This window comes from Nyctereutes procyonoides, unplaced genomic scaffold (assembly GCF_905146905.1).
Source record: "Nyctereutes procyonoides isolate TBG_1078 unplaced genomic scaffold, NYPRO_anot_genome, whole genome shotgun sequence".
Classification (NCBI taxonomy): Eukaryota; Metazoa; Chordata; class Mammalia; order Carnivora; family Canidae; genus Nyctereutes; species Nyctereutes procyonoides.
The window spans coordinates 18540934-18566033 of record NW_026575046.1 but is presented as its reverse complement, the minus strand read 5'-3'; the positions used below and the strand labels follow the sequence as shown (position 1 = coordinate 18566033).

At 39.5% G+C, this 25100-nt stretch overlaps 1 protein-coding gene across 3 annotated transcripts in view; it reads left to right on the top strand.

Moving 5' to 3' along the window:
- The window catches only part of DAB2 (DAB adaptor protein 2), a 51003-nt gene extending 26044 nt beyond the window's left edge, over window positions 1-24959 (top strand). For 2 of the 3 annotated variants that reach the window (XM_055325772.1, XM_055325771.1), the window contains exons 2-15: window positions 2664-2850; window positions 3842-3981; window positions 4888-4986; window positions 6638-6769; window positions 7289-7369; window positions 7897-7923; window positions 8170-8223; window positions 8634-8696; window positions 13619-14272; window positions 15262-15424; window positions 19453-20085; window positions 20634-20743; window positions 21535-21602; window positions 23194-24959. In XM_055325772.1, coding sequence (XP_055181747.1) covers window positions 2760-2850; window positions 3842-3981; window positions 4888-4986; window positions 6638-6769; window positions 7289-7369; window positions 7897-7923; window positions 8170-8223; window positions 8634-8696; window positions 13619-14272; window positions 15262-15424; window positions 19453-20085; window positions 20634-20743; window positions 21535-21597 — 2310 coding nt within the window. In that variant the 5' untranslated portion in view covers window positions 2664-2759 and the 3' untranslated portion in view covers window positions 21598-21602; window positions 23194-24959. The remainder of the gene's footprint in view (window positions 1-2663; window positions 2851-3841; window positions 3982-4887; window positions 4987-6637; window positions 6770-7288; window positions 7370-7896; window positions 7924-8169; window positions 8224-8633; window positions 8697-13618; window positions 14273-15261; window positions 15425-19452; window positions 20086-20633; window positions 20744-21534; window positions 21603-23193) is intronic. The other variant, XM_055325773.1, reaches the window with a different exon arrangement.
- The last annotated feature ends 141 nt before the right edge of the window (window positions 24960-25100 follow it).

Below are 25100 nucleotides of genomic sequence, written 5' to 3'. Positions count from 1 at the left end.
AGCAACTTATAAAGGAGAGGGCCTGATGGGGAAAAGGTGAGGATGCAGGAGGGTGCATGTTCCTACAGAGGTCATGCTTAGGTCAGAATTTAGTCTTACCTCCTGATGTTGTTAATACAGGCAAATATCCTCTAGAATTAGAGTAAATTCTCTGAAATTAAGAAAATAATTATTAGCTTCCTGAAATTAGAGGAGTGTGTGTATGACTAGATTTATCATGTCACCAGAAAACAAATCATGGGAACCACTGAAATCAATCAAGACATACGAAATAGAGATAGTCGTATTAGTTTCCTAGGGCTGCCATAACAAATCATCAAAAACTAGTCAGCTTAAAACCACAGAAACCTATTCTCTCACAGTCCTGAAGTCACCAGTCCAAAATCAAAATGTCAACAGGGCTTGCTTGTTACTTCTGGAGGTGCGAATGGAGAACCTGTTCTGTGCTTCTCTCCCAGCTTCTAGTGGACATTGCCAATCCTTGGCATTCCTGGTTTGTAGATATGTCAATGGAGTCTTCACCTCTGTATTCACATTACCTTCTCCTTTGTGTGTCTGTCTCAAATTTCCCTTTGCTTTGCTTTTATAAGGACATCTGTTATGGGATTTAGAGTCCTCCCAAATCCAGGATAATCCTAACTCAAGATCCTTAGTGACAATTGCAAATATCTTTTTCTCAAATAAGGCCACATTCAAAGGTTTGAGGCTTAGAATTTGAACATAATCTTTTTTAGGGACCATTACATATGTGTAATAGAGCATCTCTGTAGCTTGTATGAGGCTTCTCAGAGGAGAGCCATCAGGGTAACATGTGAGGAACTTTGGCTTCTGGCCAGTCAGCCTGGGCTAGACCCAGGTTTTACCACTTTAGCAGCTGTATAATTTAAAACCCCTGTGCTTTGGCTTTCCTTCTGAAAAAGTGAAATAATACTATATCATAATACTCAGAGGGTTACTCTGAATTTTTTGTCATTAATACACGTTAAAGTCTACTAGTACCTGGCCCCAAACTGGGTCTTGAGTAAACAGGGCTTTGAGTCCTCTACTACGTAACACTTTTCATCTAAAAAGAGACTGTCTCCCTGGCTGTCGACCAGTAAGGTATCTTTGAGCAAAATTAACTACTAAATCTCCAAGTTAAAGAATTCATATAACATTTATCATATATATATTTCTGTATGTGTGTGTTTTCCAAGACTATTAATACTATAGAGACTATTTAAAGACTCATGGCGGGGGGGGGGGGATGAAGTATGCACCTTGAGGAAAATGTGGAAATTTATGAAGCCAGGGAAGTGCAATTTAAAGAGCTGAGTAGCAGAAATGTAAGACTTTTTATCCTGTAAGTATCTAGATAATAGCATACATTTCCATGTGGGGGACTTGATCCTTGAGTTTAAAAAATTCAAATAGAGCACTTGTGTGACTCAGTTGGTTAAGCGTCTGCCTTTGGCTGGGGTCATGATCTCAGGATCATGGAATCAAGCTCTGTTTGGGCTCCCTGCTCAGGAGGGAATCTGCTTCTCCCTTTGCCCCTCCTCCCTATTTAGGCACAAGTACACTTTCCCTGTCTCTCAAATAAATAAAATCTTTTTTTAAAATGCTCAAATAAATGGGTGCTTTAAAAACAGAATTAAGAGAACTTTTTGGGATGGGAGAAGTATAACAATCTATGGGTGGTGGTAACAGGTTAACAAAAACTATGCATGGCTCGGCTTTCCTCTGATCTTCAGTCCATGTAGAAGGTTAACGTTTCTCTAGCTCTCTCAGAAGCTATGTAGAAACTTTGACTCCTGGAGGTGAAAGAACCTTTTGAAACATTAGTTCACTTCTGTGTGCGTACAATGACTCGAAGTTTTTCTGTTTTACCTGCCATGATACATAAGGAAGCCTTGTGAGAGCACATCATACCACAACTGCCTTGAGGATAATAATGGTAAAAAAAAAATAGCATAAAAGTATTTACACTCAATGAATTGCACAAGAGACATCCCATTAATCCATTCTTCCCCTAGTGTGTTAATGTCAAAAACTGCTGTCCTTTATTTTTTTTTAATTTGCCAACATATAGTATAACACCCATCATCCCATCAAAGTTATAGTGCTCAGATAGCCCTGGAAATCATATGCAGAATCACAACATGTAAAAATACATATATATGTATTTGTCAATAAGAATAAGATAAAATGTATGCCTCTATTCTTGATACTGCCTTTACAATTAAATGAGGTTTTGAAGAACCGGAATTTATAATGTCCAATTTCAGATGCTAATTACAATCATCTCAGACTCCACATCCAATATATTTGTATTTTGCTATGAAATCCTATTTTTGCATGTATGACATGTTTTGATCCCTACCTTTAATACTGGATTTTTATGCCAAAATTCCAATGCAAACTACTTAGGTAGGTAATCCTTAAATGCTACCAGATATCAATTCTTAAAGAAAAACCTAGTAAACACCTCTTCCCATTTTGGAAAGTACAAAAAAAAAAAAAAAAAACAGTATACCCACTCCTCTTCTGAGTTTGGTCTAAGGGGAGAAAGAACAAAATGAGTCTGAAGAAATATACTCACAAATCACTAGTTGCAAGCCTAGTAGGATAAAGTCTGGGTTTGCCATTATGATCTCATCACGCCTCTAACACTCTGCCCACAGGTGTCTGTAGTAGGTTATGCTCATTTGAGACTTCGGGGATCGCCTGGTGTCACTCAGTGTCTGCTGGTGCTAGAGTTTGCTGTCTGCCTTCTCGCCATGTCTAACGAAGTAGAAACGAGCACAACTAATGGTCAGCCTGACCAACAGGCTGCACCAAAAGCACCATCAAAGAAGGAAAAAAAGAAAGGTATGAAGAAATCTGAGGCCATTGAGGGGAGCCAGTGTTGCTTACCTCTGAAGAAATGTGGGGTTTGAGGTAAATGAAGTAAGAGCTGGCCCTTGTTGCACTTCAACCACAGCCAATTCTCAAATTCTCCTCTACAGGAAAGTTGGACTTTGGCAGAGACTATTTTACTCCACTCACATATTGTAAGACAGATATGTCTCTGAATCCTGTGATTGCACCAACTGGATCCTGCTGAGAAGCATTGATAGTAGCTTGTTTAATTGATAAACACAACTATCAATTATTATATGATTATCTTTCAGTAGCCTACTTACCACGTTGCTTTACTGAAGTAGCTGTTTTTCGAAAACCAAGATCTTTATTTTCTTAGACCCTGTTCTCTTGACCTAAAGGACCACTAGAAAGTGCCAGAGTCCTTAATCATTCATAGTTTAAGAATATGCCGTGGCTTGCATGTCTTTTACTGTTATACTTTAGCTGCGGAATGAGACAACTGCAGTCTTTTTAAGAAAAGCAAAAAAAAAAAAAGTTATAAAGATGAGATAATTATCTTAATGATTTTCAAAGGAATTTATTCATAATTTTTTCTGCCTTAATGACAGTTCGAAATGCTAGTAAGTAGTGCAGTAGCTTATTTTTCTTTAATTAAAAAAGCATTATCCTCTTTATTTTCTTTTGAAAATATGTTTTTTAATTATGATGAAGAATATCCCCAGATCTCACCTCCCATGGTCCCCTAAGTTTTCCATAATTCAGTCCATTTTGTACTTTTAGAGTTCATTTTTCTCTCCACCCCAGTGTTACAGATTACAATTTTACTGAAAGGAAGTAAGAATAAAGACAGAGTATCGTATATTTGAGCAATTGTAATAAAACCAATATTTCTACTACTCAGATTTGGAGACTCTGGAACCTATTTGGTCATACCTGGGGATGATATTTAAAGACCTTTATAAATCTTTTATCCTATATTTCTTTTTTTGTTCCTCAGGCTCTGAAAAGACAGATGAGTATCTTTTGGCCAGATTCAAAGGTGATGGTGTAAAATACAAGGCCAAGCTAATTGGCATTGATGATGTGCCCGATGCAAGAGGGGATAAAATGAGCCAAGATTCTATGATGAAGCTAAAGGTAAGAAGGGAAAGCATGCTTTGTCTCCATCTCAAGCAAATATCCAGCAGAGAGAATTATATTAGAAGTTTGTGTTTACCTATATATCAATTATTTGAAAGGAAAACATTTCTAATCACATAATTGATCCAGTGGTGCCTCATTTTCTGAGGAGTCTTAAGTTTGCTTTCTTATTGTGAATGCAAACAGGGTTCGGTCTAATAGGTCTGAAATTCTAGGGACCTGACTTAATCTCATACTTCAGGACTGTAGATGCCTTTTCCTTTGGGTAGATCAAGTTTTAGATCCTGGAAGTACTCAGGTGAAATTCAGGTCTCTATTTGGATCCTGTAGCTCTTTAGCGTTAGCCCTGTGAGTTTTTTTTTTTTTTTTAAGATTTTATTTGTATTCATGAGACACAGAGAGAGAGGCAGAGACACAGGCAGAGGGAGAAGCAGGCTCCATGCAGGGAGCCCAACGTGGGACTTGATTCCGGGTCTCCAGGATCACGCCCTGGGTGGTAGGCAGCGCTAGGCTGAGCCACTCAGGCTGCCCCCTTGTGGGTTTTTAAATTTTTAAATTCTAGCACTGTCGCTATGTGAAACTAATTAAATAAATAATAATTGTTAAATAAGGCCAGACCTCGAAGGAGCATCTTTGAAGATCTAATCCAGTCTTCTTGTCTTTACCAATGACCATTCTGAGGCCAAGAGAATTAGAATGACTTGTCCAAGGTCACATAACTAACACAGGATGTCCTGGCTCATTGTCCTCTCTTTCATTCCACCCATCTATTATGAAAGGTGCCTGATTCTTTTGTAGATGGCAAGCCAATCTGAAAATAGAGCTGTCTTTTAAAAGTTTTAGCATCAAGAGCATCATAGTGTAGTTTTAACTGGATTTTTCTTGTTTTCCCAATACCATCAGGGAATGGCAGCAGCTGGTCGGTCTCAGGGACAGCACAAACAGAGGATCTGGGTCAACATTTCTCTTTCTGGGATAAAAATAATTGATGAGAAAACTGGGGTAAGAATTCACTTTCATTAACACCTTTCTGACTGCCTGAGTCTGACAATGTGACTTAAATCTCAGCTCCCTGTTTTCCTTTTCAAAAATCTGTAGGGGGGAAAAATATATATATATATATTACTTCTCCAGAAATAACAGGCAGAAAACAGATAGGGTAGGAAGTGGGGAGTCAAGATACTTTATTTTGAAATTTATTTTCTGTAAGGGATGTGAACCTCAAGTCTATAAACACAGATGTGCTATAAATATCACTTTAGTATTTTTTGGACCCCAGGTACACAGAACTAGATTAACCCTCAGCCCTGGTCTGTGACGCTGTCATAGATCTATGCCTGGCTTTCGTTTTAATGTATTGATTACATGCAAACTTACAGGCCAACCTGAAGCTAAAATATTACCTGTAACACATTTACCTTTTCTTTCTTCTCTCTTTCCCCTTTCTCTTCACCCTACAGATGTATCCTTGCTTTGTGTGTGTGTGTGTGTGTGTGTGTGTGTGTGTGTGTGTGTGGTTGCTGTTATTCTACTGCATAGGAACAGCCATGCTTATTTTGTTTATTTTTTTGTGAACTTATCAAACGATGATCATACCTCACGTTCTCTGGGACTTTATTTTCTCTACCCAACATAACATCATAAGATTCATTTACTTAAAATGTTGTTTGTAGCTCATTTCCATTGCTATAAAATACTCTGTTGTATCAAGGTATTGTGGGGAGACCGCCAGTTATTATCCATCCCTCCCTAGAGATGTCCATTATCTATCATGCAAAATCCACTGGAACCCTGACACCTGCTCGCTCACCCTGCTGGTCCTCATGCACTGCTGTTTCCATTCTCCTTCATCTCTCAAGTCGATTTTCCCAAGCCCATCAGAGAGTGGAAGCAGGTTTCCCTCAAGCATTCTCGTTTCCCAAATCTTCTAAAATACCCAGCATGAACTTTGCAGTGGCACAAGACATTTGGAAACAAACCAAGACACATTATGACCACCTACGAATATCCCTGAAGAGTTGAGCCCTGCTATGTGCTTGAAAGGATTAGGAGAAAGGGAAGCAGGAGGATAGAGGGGAAGGCACTACTAAACCAACAAACGATGTAACTCCTCGATACTGATGTGAGCATGGGAAATACTTGATGCCGGCATTTGATGACTTCCAGTATATTCTGGGGATAATTGTTCCAATGGTACTTAGGATGATTTTTCTGGCCACTCAGAGCCGTTGTCAAAGGATCCCTGTGAATGCTGTTCTAGCTTAGTTATGCTGTTCACCTGGGTTTGTCTTTTAGTTAGGAAAGTTGACCCACTTGAATGGTTTAGTAGTAAAACATCTCATCTTTGCTTTAGAAATTCTTGGTCTCATAATCCTCAATCCTTTCTTGCCGTGTGGCATCGCATCTTGGGGATGAAGCCAATCAAGTATCAATATTCTAAGAAGTGTTTTTCCCATTTCTGTTTTCTATTCTTGGTTCTTTTTGAAGTCCTTACTAATAAGGATAAATGTAGCTCTGGCCTTAAACCAGAGGCAAAGATTTCTTCCTTCAAAGATTTTGGCTTTTCAGAAATGCCTGGGTATCTGATGCTTTGTTGTGTTACATTGTAGATTCTAGGTATATCAATAAATCTTTTTTTATCTTTCTTTTTCAGGTAATAGAGCATGAACATCCAGTAAATAAGATTTCCTTCATTGCCCGCGATGTGACGGACAACCGGGCATTTGGTTATGTGTGTGGAGGAGAAGGCCAGCATCAGTTTTTTGCCATAAAAACAGGGCAACAGGTAAGTCCCAAGCCTTGACAAATTTCTGGAGGAGGGCTTTGTCCTCAGTTGAGCATAGAGTGTCTGTCCTTCAACTAGAGATCTTGCTAGAGACAGTTGGATATGGGAGGACTAAGCAGTGATTCAGAGGATGACCATCTTCATTGGCCTTAGGATAAGACCTTGTCATTGGTCATTGAGGCCCATGTCATATATGGATAAGAATTGTTAGAATGGGCTTTCTCATAAGGTCAATGTTGATTTTAGAACAATAATGGATTATTCCCCAAAATCCTGAAGGGACTTGGAAAGTTACCATAGTCCTTCTTGTTTTGTTTAAATACTTCTTTATTCTGCTGCCCTTTATGTATCTGGCAGTGAGGATGAGGGTAGTGGTGATCCCCCATAAACCAGGGGAGGATAGTAAGAGGCTTTAAGAGAAAGGAAAAAAAGAAAACAGTACTAATCAGAACTGATGGGGGAGGCAAAAAGAAAATAATAAGATTAAAATACTCATAAAGATGCTTTTTCTTGCTTCAGGCTGAGCCATTAGTCATCGATCTTAAAGACCTCTTTCAAGTTATCTATAACGTAAAGAAAAAGGAAGAAGAAAAGAAAAAGGCAAGTACTACCCACTAGTGACTCTATTAAACTTAAGACTATATTCAGGACCATGTTTGAACTTTATGTAAACATATGGCCTATCTGGAGAGTTGACTTCTTTGTGGCTCGCCAAAGAATAGACAGTTTAGAAATGTATTGTCTCTTCTTCCCAGGAGAGCCATGGATGGATGTTATAGTTAGACACTTCTGATTTTCAGTCCCTGACTCTTGTCTTTTCTCCCCACAAGCTTCACATTGGTTCCAAAGACTGTACTTGATAACCAAGTTTAAGTGCAGAAACTGTATTCAAACTTAAACCAAGTTTAAGTTTTCAGAAACTGTATTCAAAAATTCAAATCTAGTATTGATATGAAAAGGGCAGAGGAATGTAGGGCTAGAAATAATATATATATGTGTGTATATATATATATAATATATATATAATAATATGCAAGATCTTCTCTTGCCTCATGCCCAAGAGCATGAGCGTTATATCCCTTTAAGTATGGTTACTAAGATCATTGAATTTGTGTCTTTCTTTTTAGATGGAAGAAGCCAACAAAGCAGTAGAGGTAAAACTTCATCTTTACTTCTTGTGAATTGCACATGTGTTATATATAAGTCCTTGTTTGCTACCTGTCCAGGCATGCTCCGTCCTCGCTTATGACTATGTGTCCATGATCCCTCTGGCCATAGAAGATGTGTATTTGAATTATCAGTGCCAGAATCATAACTTCTTAGCAAGTCAATACACTAGGAAATTAAATTTTATAAGAAAACTCACCAACTAAATCCTTAAATATTTGCCATCTTTTCAGAATGGGAGTGAGACCCTACTGACCCTTGATGACCAAGCTAACAAACTGAAATTGGTATGTATGTGATTTTTTTATGATTCTTATGATTGTTATTTAACTGAACATGGGTTTACTTCCTATAGATGTTGCTAATACCAAATCTGCATTGAATCTGTATGGAAGTCCAGTTATGAGAACAATTTCCCTAAACATTAATATAACAAAGATTAAAAGTAATCTTTTTAGTAAACACATCTGAATCTAATCCACAAATTTTTTTTAAGAGTGTGGACTAGATGGATTTGTTTGGGGACATGTCTACACTTCCAGACATAAATAGCCTAATATCAAATCTATGCTAGTTAAACGAAAATCAAATTATGACAACAGATTTTCCTAAACTTTAGTTTAGGAAACAATTACAACAATATACAAAGTAAAATTTTTGTAGACACATCTGAATCTAATCCAAATACTTTTTTAAGGGTGTTGACCAGATGGATTTGTTTGGGGACATGTCTACACCTCCTGACCTAAATAGTCCAACAGTAAGTGCCTGTTTTTAAATTTGCAATGTAATGAAAATGACATCTATAATTCAAATTGGCAATTAACCAGAAATCTTGAGCATCTTGTTGAAACTTGGAAGGTAACTGCTGATTTTTCCACATAAAATTTTACTGGCTACTAGAACAAAATTGCATCTTAAGTTACCATGGGAACCTATCTGCACTAATTCAGATATATTAATTTTGCTTGGAGGTTAGATCTGAGCAGTAGGACAGGCAATGAAATCCTTCTTGGTCTTACTTAGACTCAGAAAAAAAGCTGAATAATAATCCTTGGCATAAGTTCCACTTGAAGGAAGTGTTTGCTAGATGATTAATTGTAAAACCACCTGGCCTCTTCAATATTTTTCTATTCTTTCTAGTGTGACTTAACAGCCTAAGCTTGGTGTGAAGTAAGACTTAAATAAAATGCTCAGTTATGTTTAACCAAGGGCTGTCCTTGTTTTAAAAAGTTGTTCATTCTTTGAAGGACACTATAGTGTATCAAGTCTTCTAAATATTGATCTGTAACAACCCTCTGAGAATGGAGCAGTATTTTCCTTTATGGATAAGGAAATGGTGATTCAGAAAAAAACTCACTCAGCGAAGAGATCCTGATTCAGAGCTTAAGCACAAGTCTCAGACCTTCCAAAACAGGCCTCAAGTTAAACTACCCATGTAATTTTAAATGACTTCTTATAACTATTATTTTTTTTTAGCAGTTTCTTGAGTACCTGACATTCACAGGGCACAGAAAGAAGTGAGCTGTACAATGTCAATGGCATCATGGAGTTTACTGTCAAGCAGGCAGAGCTTGCTTAAAACTAATCACAAAGCCCATTAATTGATGTTAATTACATGATATTTGTCTAGTTTAGAAGTTCATATAATGCCTCGAACTAAATGAGTGTCTGGACTTGAACATAAAAGATGAGAAGGCAATAACCAGACAAAAAGAGCATCAATCTAGAATTATGAGAAGAATGTCTGTCTAGGAGTCTCTTATATCAGGGAATTATCAAGAAAGTCTACTTGGCCAAGAAGGTCATAGGAATTAAAGCAGCAGCAGTATAAAGGACTGGGTAAGTCTCACTTGCCAGAATATCGCAGAGAATGGCAGCCCATGAACTTTCACATAACATGCTCAGGCCTGATGAGGTGGGAAGGAGCAGAGGCTGCATACTCTCTTCTCTGTCCTCAACTCTATGAGATTCATGATGCAAAACAGCATTTCAGAGGCTCTAAAAAAGCCTGCAATAGAGAAGAAGCCTGTTCAGTGTTCTTTTCAGTGGTGAGTCCTAACTCACTTGTATGTGGAAACTTTTATTCTTCATAACATTTGTTACCATCCTAATGATAAACTTTTAAAATACAAGATTAGATGATCCTCAAATGTCCATGCTAGCCCTGAAGTCCTTTTGATTCCTAGACAGCTTTGCCCCCTCCTCCATGGTAGCACCCTTCCCAAAGTGAATTGATATCTAAATGATCTACTTTCCAAGTATAACTGACATTCAAACATGTATCTTAAAAGAGATCAAAACACTCAAAGTAGAATTCCAGTAGGATAGGCAGGAAAGCACTAACTATTCCATCTGCTTCTGTAGACTTGTAGTAAGTTCTGAAAAAGGAAATGAAAAACAACATGAGTATTCCTTAATCTTAGTTATATTAGACCTAATGCATTCTAAGAATTTTTGGTTTATAGAAATTACAGAAAGTTTTAAACTAATAATAAATTAAAGTAATAAATACCATCATTGGGCAGCCCAGGTAGCTCAGCAGCTCAGCACCGCCTTCAGCCCAGGGCCTAATCCTGGAGACCCAGGATCGAGTTCCACGTCAGGCTCCCTGCATGGAGCCTGCTTCTCCCTCTGCCTGTGTCTCTGCCTCTCTCTCTCACTCTGTGTCTCTCATGAATAAATAAATTAAATCTTAATAAATAAATAAATAAATATCATCAAAGTAGATGGTATCTGAAAAGTGAGAGCATGTTAATGGCACTCATTGTGTGCTGGTTGGATTTTGCCCACGTTTGTACATATTGACTCCATATTCATAGGCCACAAAATGGACTTATTTCTACTTGATAAAACTAGAATGTTTAAAAATATTCATAACCTTAAAGTGGTTGCTCTGGAAGAGATGAAGAGAGGAAGAAACCTAAATTACCTGGACTTTAGTGACCCATCTGCCCCTCCCCCAGCATTTAAACAGAATAGTTTTATGCATTTTATGCGTTTCAAATAAAACTCATGTTGCAAACTAAGTGGCATCCCTTAGAACATAATTTTTATTGGAAAATAATTGAATAATATCCTTCCATACTGCCACTCAAAAGAAAAAGAAGAAAGAAAAAAAAAACAAAAGACATTTCTCAAACTTTAAAAATGACCATTTGAAAGCACAGTTATTATGAGAAGAACATAAGGTATGACCCTACTCGCCCCTGCCCCCCACCCCGAAGGCTGTTAAATCTGATACAGGGATGGGATCAGAGCACAAAGCACAGTATCATGTGTACATAAGATGCCATGGGTGAGCACAGGTGATGCTGAAGTAGAAAGGTGAATGGGAAAAGGCTTTGTAAGGAATTTGAACTTGACTTGGGTCTTTGAAGTGTGTAGGAAAGTAGAGAGTAGTTAGGCTAACGATCAACTATTTTAAGTGATTTTGAAAGGCTGGCTAATGAGGCTTATTTTAGGATAGGGGATAGCAGGAAGCCACTGGAAGCTTTGAGCAGGACAGTCCAGCATTCAGCGCTGGAGTAGTTGGGAGAGATCAGCTACCTGAAGAAAGCTAGGTTGTGGAACTCAGTATGTAAGACCTCACCTTCATGCAGATACCTCTCTGGTTGCCTACTTCCTCCTCTTACTGGAGCTCCTTAAGAGCAGGGGTCACATTTCATGTTCATGTTATCAGTGCTTGTCTCTCAGGTGCTCAGGTGATGGCCAAGTGGATGGAATGTTGACAATCTAACAAAGATTTAATGAAGTTCTAACCTAGGGGGGTGGATGAGGAGTCCTACATTGTTCCATTGTAGTCTGTGAACTAGACTCTTAATCCTGGATTAACAACAAACCCAACCTGAGGAGAGCCTTATACATTTTACTTATAGGGTGACTATTCAGAAGTCTAACATTGTGGCTCCTGTTTGGTGTCCTAAGAACTTCTTCTGAAGTATTTGAAAAGGAGAACTCTACCAGCTGTGAACACCCAACTGTTCTAACCCAGAGGTGGCTCATCATAAATGAATAAATATTAAAATCACAAGCTTTTGTAATACATTTTGTCCTATCTTTTGATTGTTAAAGATCCCTACATTAAGAGATCTTCCAATCTATTTCTTTGATTCAAAAAATTTTTTTTTAAATTACAAGCTCTTTCTTCTGACAAATTCTTCTGGTTATAAAGAGAAAAACTGGCTTTTAAAAATTGCTTTTATACCTAACAGTAAAGGAAGCTAAAGATAGAATACCAATTAGGCCTGATTTAGGACCTAAACTTTCAAATACTTTGTTTTTTTTTAAAGCCAAGGAGACCTACTCTGGCTCCTTTCTACTCACTAGTTTGAAAATTTCATATTCCCTTGAGGTTGTTTTTGTCCCAATGCTCAAAAAATATTTAGTAAGCCTCTCGGAGTAATGCTAGACCTTAACTTCCATCTCAGCTAGGCATTTTTAATTTGTGTATATTCTTCTGTGGCTAGCATAGGTGAGTAGTTAATGGATTAAATTAAGTCAGAAGGAAGGTGTGTCAGTTTGACAGCCCTGCCCCGGCGTAGGCCCAAATTATTTATGTCACTGACCTGAATAAAGACATGTCATATTTTTCAAATTTTCTATTTTTATGTTGAGAGGGATATCTTATCTAACAATTGAGAATGGAAGTAATTAAGATCGAGAGGGAATAGACTTTGTAGAGTTAAGTATTTGGTATGTTTTTTAAATTGACTCTAAACCCACCTCTCCACCTTATATATGAATTAAAGATTACATTGTACATAAATATTAAATCTAAATTGAAGATTAGCTGAATTTATCCACCCAACGGATGAGATTACTGTTACAACACAGGCAACTGTAAGGTGCATTATGAAAACATGCACAAATACAAGAGGTCAATGTGATTTGTTAGAATTTATCAGTGTTTTGAGTATCGCTTTCTTCTTTCTCAAAGGACACAGACAAAGGGTTGTGTCCCGAAGAGACTAGGATGATGGGAATGAGAGATCCAACTTGACTAGCACCTGGAAAATATATCATTAACTATTTAAAGGGGCATACCTGACCGGCTGTGTGATGTGATGGGAAAAATCTGTTTTTGTCCCTTGGTGGAAAGAGAAATTATAGGGAAATATGTTTGACCTTAAACTTTGTTACAACCAGAACTATAAAATATTAGCCAATGAATTCACTCATTTAAAAAGATGCTGTTACATCGATTCTGAGGCTACAGTGTGCATCAGGTGGGAGGCTGGTTTAGGCTTCTGAGGTCTTTTCTTTTAAGCTCAGTATGCTTAGATAATTGCTTAGAGTGACATGCCATTGATCCCCTTTAACACTTGCAAAAGCAGCAATGGGAACAGCGAGGATTGTGAATGCCGCCAGTCGGTCAGGGTGAGCAGACACATGACAAAAACAAACAGTACAGTTTCACTTAATGAAGGGCCAACAAAGTTGAGACCTAAATAAAAGGGCAATGGGCCGGGGAGGGTCAGGGGTCACCTATTCAGCTGCTAGTAAAGAAATATTCTCAGGGAGGTGATGGGAGGAGGTAACAGTCAACCGGTCTGTCAGGACCAAACTTTAATGGGGATTTTGATAATCCTGATCATCTTATGTAGCTTTCTCATTTGAAGTCACAACATGGACTAACCCTTTCTTTTTTCTTTTTTTTTTTTTTCTTCCCAAATGTGATAGGAAAGCAAAGATATCCTGTTAGTGGATCTAAACTCTGAAATCGACACCAATCAGAATTCTTTAAGAGAAAATCCATTCTTAACAAATGGCATTACCTCCTGCTCTCTTCCTCGACCAAAGCCTCAGGCATCTTTCTTGCCTGAAAATGCCTTTTCTGCCAATCTCAACTTCTTTCCCACCCCTAATCCTGATCCTTTCCGTGACGATCCTTTTGCACAGCCAGACCAATCGACACCCTCTTCGTTTGATTCTCTCAAATCTTCAGATCAGAAGAAAGAGAATTTGAGTAGCTTGTCTACTCCACTGAGTAACGGGCCCCTGAATGGGGATGTTGATTACTTTGGTCAGCAGTTTGACCAAATCTCTCACCGGACTGGCAAACAGGAAGCTCAGGCAGGCCCATGGCCCTTTGCAAGTACGCAAACACAGCCAACAGTGAGAACTCAAAATGGGGTATCTGAAAGAGAACAGAACGGCTTCCATATCAAATCCTCCCCGAACCCTTTTGTGGGAAGCCCTCCCAAAGGACTGTCCGTACTGAATGGCGTAAAGCAGGACTTGGAAAGCTCTGTCCAGTCCTCACCACATGACTCCATAGCAATTATCCCACCACCACAAAGTTCCAAACCCGGAAGAGGCAGAAGGACTGCTAAGGTGAATTGTCTTCTCCACATATCCATTGGCAGAATGCATGTTCGGTACCAAAGGGTGGTGTGATGCAAGCTCTTTTTCCTGCTGCTATTGTAGTTTCCTGTGTGGCTGTGACATAGAAGGTGGGATAAGGCACATCTTCCTCCAGGAATACCTTCCTCTGATTGCCACCCTTCCTAAGCTTCTCACTCAGCAGTGTTTTCACACCCTGCTTTCCGTTTGCATGTCTTGTCACTTATTATTAACTAAACACAAGTTTTTCCATTTTTAATGCTGCTATGCTTCTGTAACTCTGGTAAGTTCGATCGTCATGTTCTGGAAGGGGAGGGCAGGGGTTCTTTGTGATGCCTCGTGGACCTTCCCCACACTAACGCACGCCCCACACACCCCTCTTATTGCGTTAAGGGCCAAGGCGGTGGAGGGAAATTCTTGAGTTTGCCTCCTCTATTCACCGTTGACTGAATAATCCATTGCTTTAAAAGATAATTTATATATTTACTATTACCAGTTCATTCAAAAGCAATTTAAAATGTGGTTTCTGGGAATATATTTTTAAAAAACTCATGCAGGCTGGCCTAATAATTAGACTATAGTATTATCTTTAGGCAGACTCATTTAAACCCAGTAGAAGAATAAAAAATATGTAGGTTACCTATTTATTTAAAGTTGTCCTTACTTTCCCAGCTTCAAGCTTTTATCTGACAAGGAGACCAGACGGATACAAATGTGTAAAAGGAGTAAAATAGATTTCACCTTGAGAGTCCTCTTTACATCAGTTACCAAGAACCAGTATCTGTGCAATGCAGGGATCTGTCTTTTTGGGGGTGGAGGAAAGGAGAGGGGAGCTTTGGCTTTTTGTAGTAGTTTACCAGTAAGAGGAAAAGGTTTTTCTTTTTGTGGTTCCTAAATTTAAGGTACAGGATAGGAGACAGAATGAAACTGTCTTTCACTATTACTGAGTAACTCTTGGGTCTCCCTCTCTACCCTGTCAGTCTCCAGCAAAAGACTTGCTTGCATCAGACATCTTTACCCCTCCCGTCTCAGAACCTCCAGGCCAGACATCACCTACAGGACAATCTGCAACCCTACAGACCAACCCTCTGGATCTCTTCAAAACAAGTGCTTCCACCCCAGTGGGGCCCCTTGCGGGTCTAGGTAGGTGCTTAGAGATTGAGTTAGATTTGCCTCTGTTGCTTTCACTCATAAGATTACAATGCACAGGAGGAAGGTACTTCATATCCATATCCATACGGGTTCCAGGGACATCAAGACCTGAGCATCCCAAGGAGGCTTTCTCCCACTTTGACTTTCGTAGACCTCACCCTCATTTGGTTACTTTTGACTCACAACTGAAATTTGGCTCCTGTAGTTGGCATGTGGGAAGAAAACCGTTTTTGATATTGCGCTTACCTGAGCCAACTGGCAATGGCTTACAGAAGACAACTGTAAGGGATTCTGAAGCTCAGACCAGCTTCCTTGGAGAACCGAGGCAGAGCTGAGAGCCTCATCTATCATCTGTATTGGAAAAAACTGGTGACATGCACGTCTGCTGTGTAAGTTGCCATTACTAGATTGAAGATCTATCCCCTATTAAACTGATACACTTCTTGGACAGGATATCCTGTCCTATCCCAGAAAGGGATATAAGTTAAGTCCCAAGCAAGCATAAGTCATATGATCAAAGTCTTGGGCTCTCAGCCCAGCTCTGTTGCTAGGCATACAAGGGGTTTGAGACAGGCGTATATCCCGATCAGTCTCTGAATACTTAAGCCTTAGCTGCTCCTTGCCAATATTTTGGCTGAGTGTTTTATTAGAGTTAAAAGACAAATGCTAGAAACCTGAAGTCAAAAAGAACAGGGAGATACGGGAAGAGATGGGATTTGACCAGATGCCTAGGATGTGCCGGTGCTCATTCATCGATGTGTCTAGCTCACATGAACCGCTGAGCCACTCTGTAGCAGGACACTGGGGAAGGCCACTTGGCTGAGGACTGGCCCCGCTGGTGTTTGCCCACAGCCTCCAGTGCTTTTCTGCCTCCGTGGTACAATCTTCAGAAACCCGGACAATAGTCCTTGCTGTCCTGCTGAGGATTCTCTTTGTTGTTTTGCTTCTTGGCACTTCTACAAGCTCCAGACACGCTCTGTCTTGGGGGGGGGGGGGGTAGGGGGAGCTATGGATGAAGAGGGACTCTCTCCCTCACTTTGTAAAATTTGACCAGAGCTCTTGGTTTTCTCTGTCTCCTGCGGAGTCAATCATCAGGACCCTATTTTTTTGTTTCCCTTGCTGCTTTCCGGCAAAGGAAAATAGTTTCACTTTGTCATATTAAATCGGTTTAATCTTATCTGGAGCATGGCGGCAGGAGAAGGTTGTTACCCAACTGTTGAGTGGCCAAAATCAATGCGGGCGTGGGAATCCAACTTGTTCTAGGTCTCTGCTTGCATTTATACCATCAAGAGTGTCCCGAAACGCTTCACGTCTCTTGTGAGGCTTCCCCATTTTCCTGCCCCTGCAAGTGGAGCTGGTTGGTGCTTTTCCTTGCAGAAGGCTTGAGAGTTTGTATGCACTGCCTGCGACTAGATCACATCACAGAGCTTGACAGTCTAATATCAATGCCCCGAAGAATTTTTACAGCCAATATTTAACAAGTCAGCTCAAAAATACAGCTGGACCCTATAACTGTTAATTTATTCAGACGAAGTGAAGCTTTTTGGCTAGGTGCCCCTGTTGAGGCCTTGGAGTATACAACTGCAGAATACTGATGATTCTTCCAAGTTTGGACATGGGACTCAAACTGAGCTCTACAGTATAGCCCCTGTCCACTAGCAGGGATCCTCCGCCAAACCATGGAAGGTTGTAGGTCTCGCTTCCGTTAGACCCAGCTGGGGGGACTGTCTCTTCTGGAGAACTGGGGGTGGGGAGACAGCATTGTAGAAAGCTGAGGCTTCAGCTTTGATAGCTACCCTGTGTTTTAATCTAGCATCAGGAGGTAATAAAATTAACGTCTCATACTTACCCTTTCCCTTTCCTTACCTCTTGCCTCCACTTTCTCCAGCAGGGCCTTAAATATCTTGGAAACACAATGCATGGAATCCATCAGATGGGAATGAAGGCTGGCATAAGCATATTCTGAGAAAGCCTTGAATTCCCAGCAGATATCACATTTTTCTCTTTAACCACCACCACTCCCACCAGTACCATCTATGACTAAAGCCATACATCTTCCTAAGGGAAGGCAAGTCACCCAGCGTGAAAAATGATAAAATTCTACCCAATCTGTACATCTAGTTTGGTGTAAATTATTGAGTGACTTTGGCTTTGGTTAACAAAGTTTAAATAATTTTGTTGTAACGTCCTAGCAATAGCTTCACTCAAACCCAGGCCGCTTTTAGAACCCACTGTTGTAGAATGTGAGAGGACTTCTCCCTTGATTAGTTGTGAAAACAATGTGCATACCCTTTAGTATAAATGAAGTCTGATTTCTGTACCTATGAAATTACTATTTGAATTAATTTCCGTTAAAAAAAATAGTCCTATATATTGATGCCAAGGAGGCAGAACAGGAGACCAGGGCACAGGATTTGCAGCTGGTATCCCTGAGTTTTAGTTATCACAGACTGTGAGCTTCCCAATTTTAATAATTCATTTCTGGTACCCAGCTCCCTAACCTCAAAAATAATCATGTTAATTTAGTAAGATGACCTTTTCTGAAACCTACCACTGTTTGTGAGCACACCATGCATCATGGCCAGATGGCTAGCATTCATGCTCATACAGTGGAGTCAAGTAACATCAATTTCCAAATCTAAGAAAATTTAAGATAGAATATCTTGCTACATCAGCCCCTGAACATCACTTTCAAAATATTTCTCACTCTGGAAACAAAAACATTCCTAACCCAAGTTAGAAGTTTGGAGGCCTTTTCCTAGTTCAGTTAGAAAACTTTCATAACTAAAGAATGCTTACTCTAAAGCTCAAAGCAAGCAGATTTTGAGAGCAGGGCATCATTCATGAATAGGTATGAGGCTGAATTTAGGGGTTTTTTTGTTTGTGGTGGGAGTTTAACTGGGTCATTAATATACTTGGGAAGAGACAGAAGAGAAAACGTCCTACATATTAGAACAAGATGTAAGGAATGAGCTTCTCAAAAAGAGGTGGGAAACGTTGGAGAAACCCGCATTTTTAGTGATTTCTTCAATCCTTAATCGACATGGCAAAGATGCAGGAGATGGAGCCAATCCTGCAAAAAGATTAGATGCTTGGACACAGGCAATTAGTTACCTCAGAAGGTTTTTTTTGGGGGGGGGGGGGGTTTGGGTTTTAGGGTTTTTGGTTGGTTTTTGTTGTTGTTTTTGTTTTGTTTTGTTTTGTTTTTTGCTTTGTGTTGTCTTCTCTCCCTCCCTTCCTCTCTTAAGTATCGTGTTCTGACTTCTGGCAAGGTTTAGTGAGTGACACATGGCAGGAAGCACTTTTATTCGAAACAGCTCTCCCAGGATAACCAGCCTTTCCTCCATTTATATGTATAAAAGTCTGAAACTATCTTGGCATCAACCAAATTTTATCATCCTTTTATATAGCTGTGTCAACCTTGGCAGCATTTAAAAGCAAGGAAACTGAAATGGTTTCTTCAGGATGCAAGCATGTTGAGGCCTAATATACATGCGTGATAGCTGGTTTCCATAAGACTCCAGACAGGAGCCAGCTGCCAAATGAAAAGATCAAATCAATGACTCAGAGTACCCAATGGATTATCTTCATTAACTACTTCGCAATCAGTATGGCTTGTTTATTAAATATATTCCCTCAACAAACACGTTCATGCTATTGACAGGCTCTGTCCTAGCTGTTTGAAATGTAGCGGTTTGATAAGCACTCGTTTTTCCATGACTAGGTCCTTATGGAGTGTAGTACCCTCCTAATGAGAAAAGTTTAAAAATCTCTGGTAGAAAAAAAAGGGCTTCAAAGTGCAACCGACGTGTGAATACCAGCTATTCTGTATTAGCTAGTTTATCTTTAGGATGATTTAGTCTCTCGAGACCTTTTCTTCCAAGTCAGCCTTGAGGCTTCAGGATGGTGTTTGCTATGTAGATGCCTGATAAATGCCCCTCAGAGAGTCATACTTTCTGAAACTCAAGAATCCTCTTCAAGCTTGCATCCTGATAAATGCTTTCCCCTGCTTCCTTCAGGTGGTATCCCGGTTGGCCCCCCTCAGACAGGCCCCTGGAACCCAACGTCTTTAGTCTTCAATCAGTCCACTTCAGTGGTCCCGGGAGCCATGATGAGTGGTCAGCCTTCAGGATTCGGCCAGCCAGTTGTTTTTACCACAAGCCCAGCTGTTCCAGGTTGGAACCAGCCTTCATCCTTTGCAGCCTCAACTTCCCCTCCAGCCCCTGTTGTTTGGGGCCCATCAGCATCTGTGGCACCCAATACTTGGTCCTCAACAAGCCCTTTGGGGAACCCTTTCCAGAGCAATATTTTTCCAGCTTCTGCTGTGTCTACCCAGTCCCCTTCTATGCTCTCCTCTCTTCTGGTCGCTCCTCCTCAACCACCTCCCCGAACTGGCCCTCCGAAGGACATCTCCAGTGATGCCTTCACTGCCTTGGACCCACTTGGGGATAAAGAAGTCAAAGAAGTGAAAGAAATGTTTAAGGACTTCCAACTGCGACAGCCACCTGCTGTGCCTGCAAGGAAGGGAGAACAGACTTCCTCTGGGACTTCAAGTGCCTTCTCCAGTTATTTCAACAGCAAAGTTGGCATTCCTCAGGAGAATGCAGACCATGATGACTTTGATGCTAATCAGCTGTTGAAAAAGATCAATGGTGAGCTACTCACTTCTCTGTCTATTGTACCAACGAGTATTTCCACTCTTGTATGGGCCCACAGAGTCCTTAGAAGAACCCTCTCCCACCCGCCAATAGCCTTACTCTTGCTTTCTTTGGTAATCAGTGGTTATGGAGACAACTTGACCATTTCCCTTATGGAGCGAGCTTATTACCTTAGCTGTTTCTAAGGGCTGGCCCAATGCTGCCCTCTTGTGACAATTCCTAAAAGGGCTGCCAAGAGCTATTGAAATTCAGTGGGTTGTGGCGCCTGGAAGGTTGTGCAACAGAGCCTCAGCCACACTCCACGGCCTTAGTGAGGGAATTCTGAATCTCTTTCACTTCAGGTCCATGTGCACAGCCTCCTCTTCTGATGAATTCGCCTGCAACAATCACTGGGAGTCCTAGTATTTGGTGGTGATTTTTGTTCCATGATGTAAATTCCAAAAGTATGGAAATTAATTTCTGAGATAAGCTTGACTGGGGGACTTTTGCCTATATTTGGGGAAAATTTGTCTACTGACTTCTTGGTGTTTCTTGCCTTCTAGAACCACCAAAGCCAGCTCCCAGACAAGGTTCCCTGCCAGTTACCAAATCTGCTGACAACACATTTGAGAACCCTTTCTCTAAAGATTCTTTTAGTTCCTCACAAGCCTCTGTAAGTATCAACTACTAGAAGCTGTGGTTCCAGAGTACATGCCACATAGAGCTACTGTGTCGTGAATTAATCTTGTTTGTATAATAAGTTTTTGGTACTAAAGGATGTTTATCATTGAGAACCATCACAGTGAAAACATCAACTCAGACTGAGGAGAGACTTTTTTTGCAGGGGCTATCATCTTGAGCTGAGAAATTAGTTTCATATAGAAAATATCATTCGTATCTCACTTTGCCTGGCTCACAAAAGCATTTTGGGAGAAAACTGAGCCAAAATAATACTATATTTAAAACCCTTTCAAGGAGAGGCACCTGGATGGCCCAGTGGTTGAGTGTCTGCCTTTGGCTCAGGTCATGATCCCCGTGTTCTAGGATCAAGTCCCTCATCAGGTTCCCCACAGGGAGCCTGCTTCTTCCTCTGCCTATGTTTCTGCCTCTCTCTGTGTGTGTCTCTCATGAATAAATATATAAAATCTTTTTTAAAAAAGCCTTTCAAGGATTTAGGTTCCCAATTTCCCACCCATGATCTCTTAGCTCATAAAAACAGATGCCTTTCATTTGGGGAAGGCAAACATCATTCATGTGAACCCTGACTTTGATGTAAATAATAAATATGCATCACAAATTGTAAGCAGGAAAACAGAAATCATATAATATCATAGACCCATATAATATCTGATTTGTCTGTGACTTAAGTGATTTTTAAAGGAATTTGAGAAGTCTTAATTATAGGGGTTTTTTTCCTTCATAACTGTAATTAAACTTATTGACTGGATGGTTTTATCTTCATAGATGGCTTCTCAACCCACATCTTCTGATGTATATAGGGATCCTTTTGGAAATCCTTTTGCCTGACTTCTGTAAGTAGAAGATCCTACTAAGCTTAGGTTTGATAAGGCAGCATGGCCCAGGGGGTGAGGGTGAAATTTTAATTTTAGAATTGATACAAGGTTAAATCTCTGTAACTTAGAAGTAATAGACAGGAATCTGTGCTTAACTAATTCAGTAATGACTAAGCTGAGCATTTAAGAATAGAATTATACATGCTACAAAAATAGTAATATACCCATGGGATATGGATTTCTATCATATCCTATGTTTTTGACATTTCAAAATAACACTTCTCTATGACAATAAGACTCATATAACACATAATAGCTTTCTAATTGTTTGAGGGTTTTTTTTTTACCTTCATATTGAAGTGACTGCAAAGCTTCCTAGTAGTTATTTCATTTCTAAAGAAGTTTTGAAATCTGAAGACTTTTTGAAGAACAGGTCAGCTAAACATATGCTGCCTCCCAAATCAACTTATTTCTCTTTGAGTGATCTCAAAGGTAGTCTAAACTAGTCTGAGGATATTGAATGCGAAAGTGGTGACAGTTGCCCATAGCTTCTTCAAAAGCAGCATATGACCAGATGAGTCTGCAGGTGGCTCTCACTAATATACTTTATCCTAGGTGAGTTATTAGGTGTAACTGTTACCTGAGACTGAGACCATGGGAGGGGTTGGCATGACCTTTTCTTTATCAGCAGTGAGTGGAAGCAGCTTCATTTGATCTTAGAAGATTGAAGTCAGTGGAGGAAAGAAGACTTGTCCACATTTTAGAGGAGGAAGGGTCATAGCTGGTAGGGGAGAACAATAAAAAGGATGAAAGGAACCAAACCCTTTTTTTTTTTCAGCCTTGCCCCATCCAGGTGGGACTCCTAAACTCAGTCTTGACCCATCTAGAATTTAATTATTTTAAGTAGATAAACATCTTAAATCTGACATGAACAATATATTGACTTTATATGCAATTTGGATTGTTGTCCCTCACTTGACTTCTAGAATTACAATATTTCTTAAAGGGCTTTTCTGTAAAGTCTGCTTCAGAGAACAGGGTGAGATTATTGAAAAGACAAGTTCTTGGGCCCTGCTTAACCCTAAGAATTCCCCTCAGATGCTGAGGAAAAGCTCCATGTTTCAGGAAGCCTGCAGTTTCTAATGCTGAGAGAGCAGTAAAATATACTGAAGGGCTAGAAGTCTTAACAGAGACTCATTTTCACCTCATCTCCAAGGGAGGTAAATATGGACAGATGGAAAGGAATAAACTGCATCCAGAGTCGAGGAGGACTCTTTGCACTAAACTGAATTGATGAAAGGTCTCCTTGGAGGCCCTTTCTTTCTTAGATCATGAAGGAAAGATTATTTTGGTGAACTTGCTAAACTTACAGTTTGGGATTGGGGGTCGGGGAGCATTATCATGGGAGAAAATAGCTAACATTATTGAACATGGGTGTTAATCACTTTATTACAGGTTCTGTATTTATTTATTATCTTACTAAAGCCTCTCACATGAGCCCTAGGAGATACTATTATTGAGGTTTTAAAATGATGACTTGATATTTAATACATCAATATTTAACCCAAAAGTTCTAACCACGGTTTGTTTCTTCTTTGCACTTCTCTAGGAACTTGATATGCTGACTACCCAGAGGAACAAAAAGGTTGGCCTTAGTAGTCAAGGACAAAGCTAATAGCCAGACACGTCCTGACCTCTGCTCTTGTTCCAGCTTTGACATATTATCTGTTGCCTTATTTCTTGTTGCCTCTTCCACTTGTAAAATGCCTTTCACTTTTCTGTTTAGATTAAAGCTAAACTGAATCTATGGCTTTAAATAAATTAAGAACCTAAATTCTCTAGCTTAAATGTAAATGAAGTAGTTTCCCCACTTGAACCATTGCCTATTGTGTTCCTAGAACCTTCTAGAACACTCTACGGTGTACCCTCTGGTTAGGAGACGCAGCCACCACAACTCCTCAGATGACACTGTTTTGAATAAATTTTAAAATCCTTACTGTTCAAAGTTGTCTGGGGTTCCGTTTTACAGCATAAAACCTAAAAGTTAAAAGCAGGCACGTTTTTAAATCTTGCTTCATATCCACATTTATAGAGAATTTTTAAAGTAAAATGGAAGCAAGTCCAACTTCTCTTAGACACTTGGGAATCTGACACACTTACAAGCCTTTTTAAAAATATAACTTCTCTTCTTGAATATTATTTTCTCTGAAGGGCAAAAATGTTTGTTTGTTTTCTTTTCTTTCTAATCTCTTGCTAGATCGTGCAAATGAGGGAAAAGCATTACTTGTCTCTCCTCTCTTCTTCCCTCTGATTCTTTTTTCAGTCAGTTTTGTTCCCAGGTTCATATAACATAACTTCCCTTTCACAAGCAACAGAGTTTTATGGGGCAAAAAAAAAAATCTAATGATTCATGGATCTGAAACGTCTCTGCCTTCTCAGTGATTGCTAAACCCTGTAACTAAGATTGCAAATGGACACAACCTGTATCCTCTCCATGGAATAGGAGGCCATCCTCTTGAGCTGAAGTTCCAGAAGAGCAGTTCATGTTGAAGAAAATGAAAGAAAAATTGACTTCATCAATGAAGGACTATATTCTGAAGAGCAACACATCAGAAAGTTCCATGTGATTGTGCCAAACATATTAGGTGCTTATTTGGGGTCATGCTAGACCTTTATCAAATAACTGGAAAACTTGCTTGAAGCCACAATCTCACAGTTAGTAGGAAGATAAATGGGTGGGTGGGTGAGAGGAGAGAAGCTGTAGAACGAGCATGTGGTGTTATCATTGAAAATCTAATGTCTGCAGTATGTATCTCCTTATAACCTTGGAAACTCTCCCAGTTCATTTCCAGTCATATTGTTAGCAGTTCTGAAGGATTTGTTCTTGCCAAAATGAGTTTCATTTTGTTATGTTTATGCTGGGTTTTTAAATGTTGTCTCTTGACCTCTAATACTCAGGTTCTGTGGGTGATAACCATACAATGTTACCTTTCAGTAGAAGAAGAGAATGACTGCTCAGGATCTCAATAAGATGGTGACCTCCTGAACCTTTATTGATTAGCCCCAAGTAGTCCAAGCTAAAGTCCTGTGGTTTAATGTTTAATGGTAATAGCTGATCATGTATGGCATACTTTCCCATCTGGATTCCTACTCAGTCATTATAAACACAGACTTAAAATAGTGTTTTATGTGTCCAAATACCTGAATATGCTCACCTGGAGGCAATTATTTCAAGGTAGTTAAATTTTTGGAAGTAGACAAATTTTGAAAATGATCAGCCACACAACTGTTTTGTACATACTTATTGTGCACTTTTCTGTATGCAAATAAAGCTATAAATTTACTCATTTCAATAAACTGGAATGGCGAATTTCATGTGTTAGCATCAATTTATTCTTACAGTCGATCCCAACTTTGAGTTGATGTGTTAGAGTCAAGGTATAAGATCTATCGGTCTAAGATGAGCAAATATTAGTACATTCTGGATTGTCACAAAGATGAAGACAAGATGGAAAT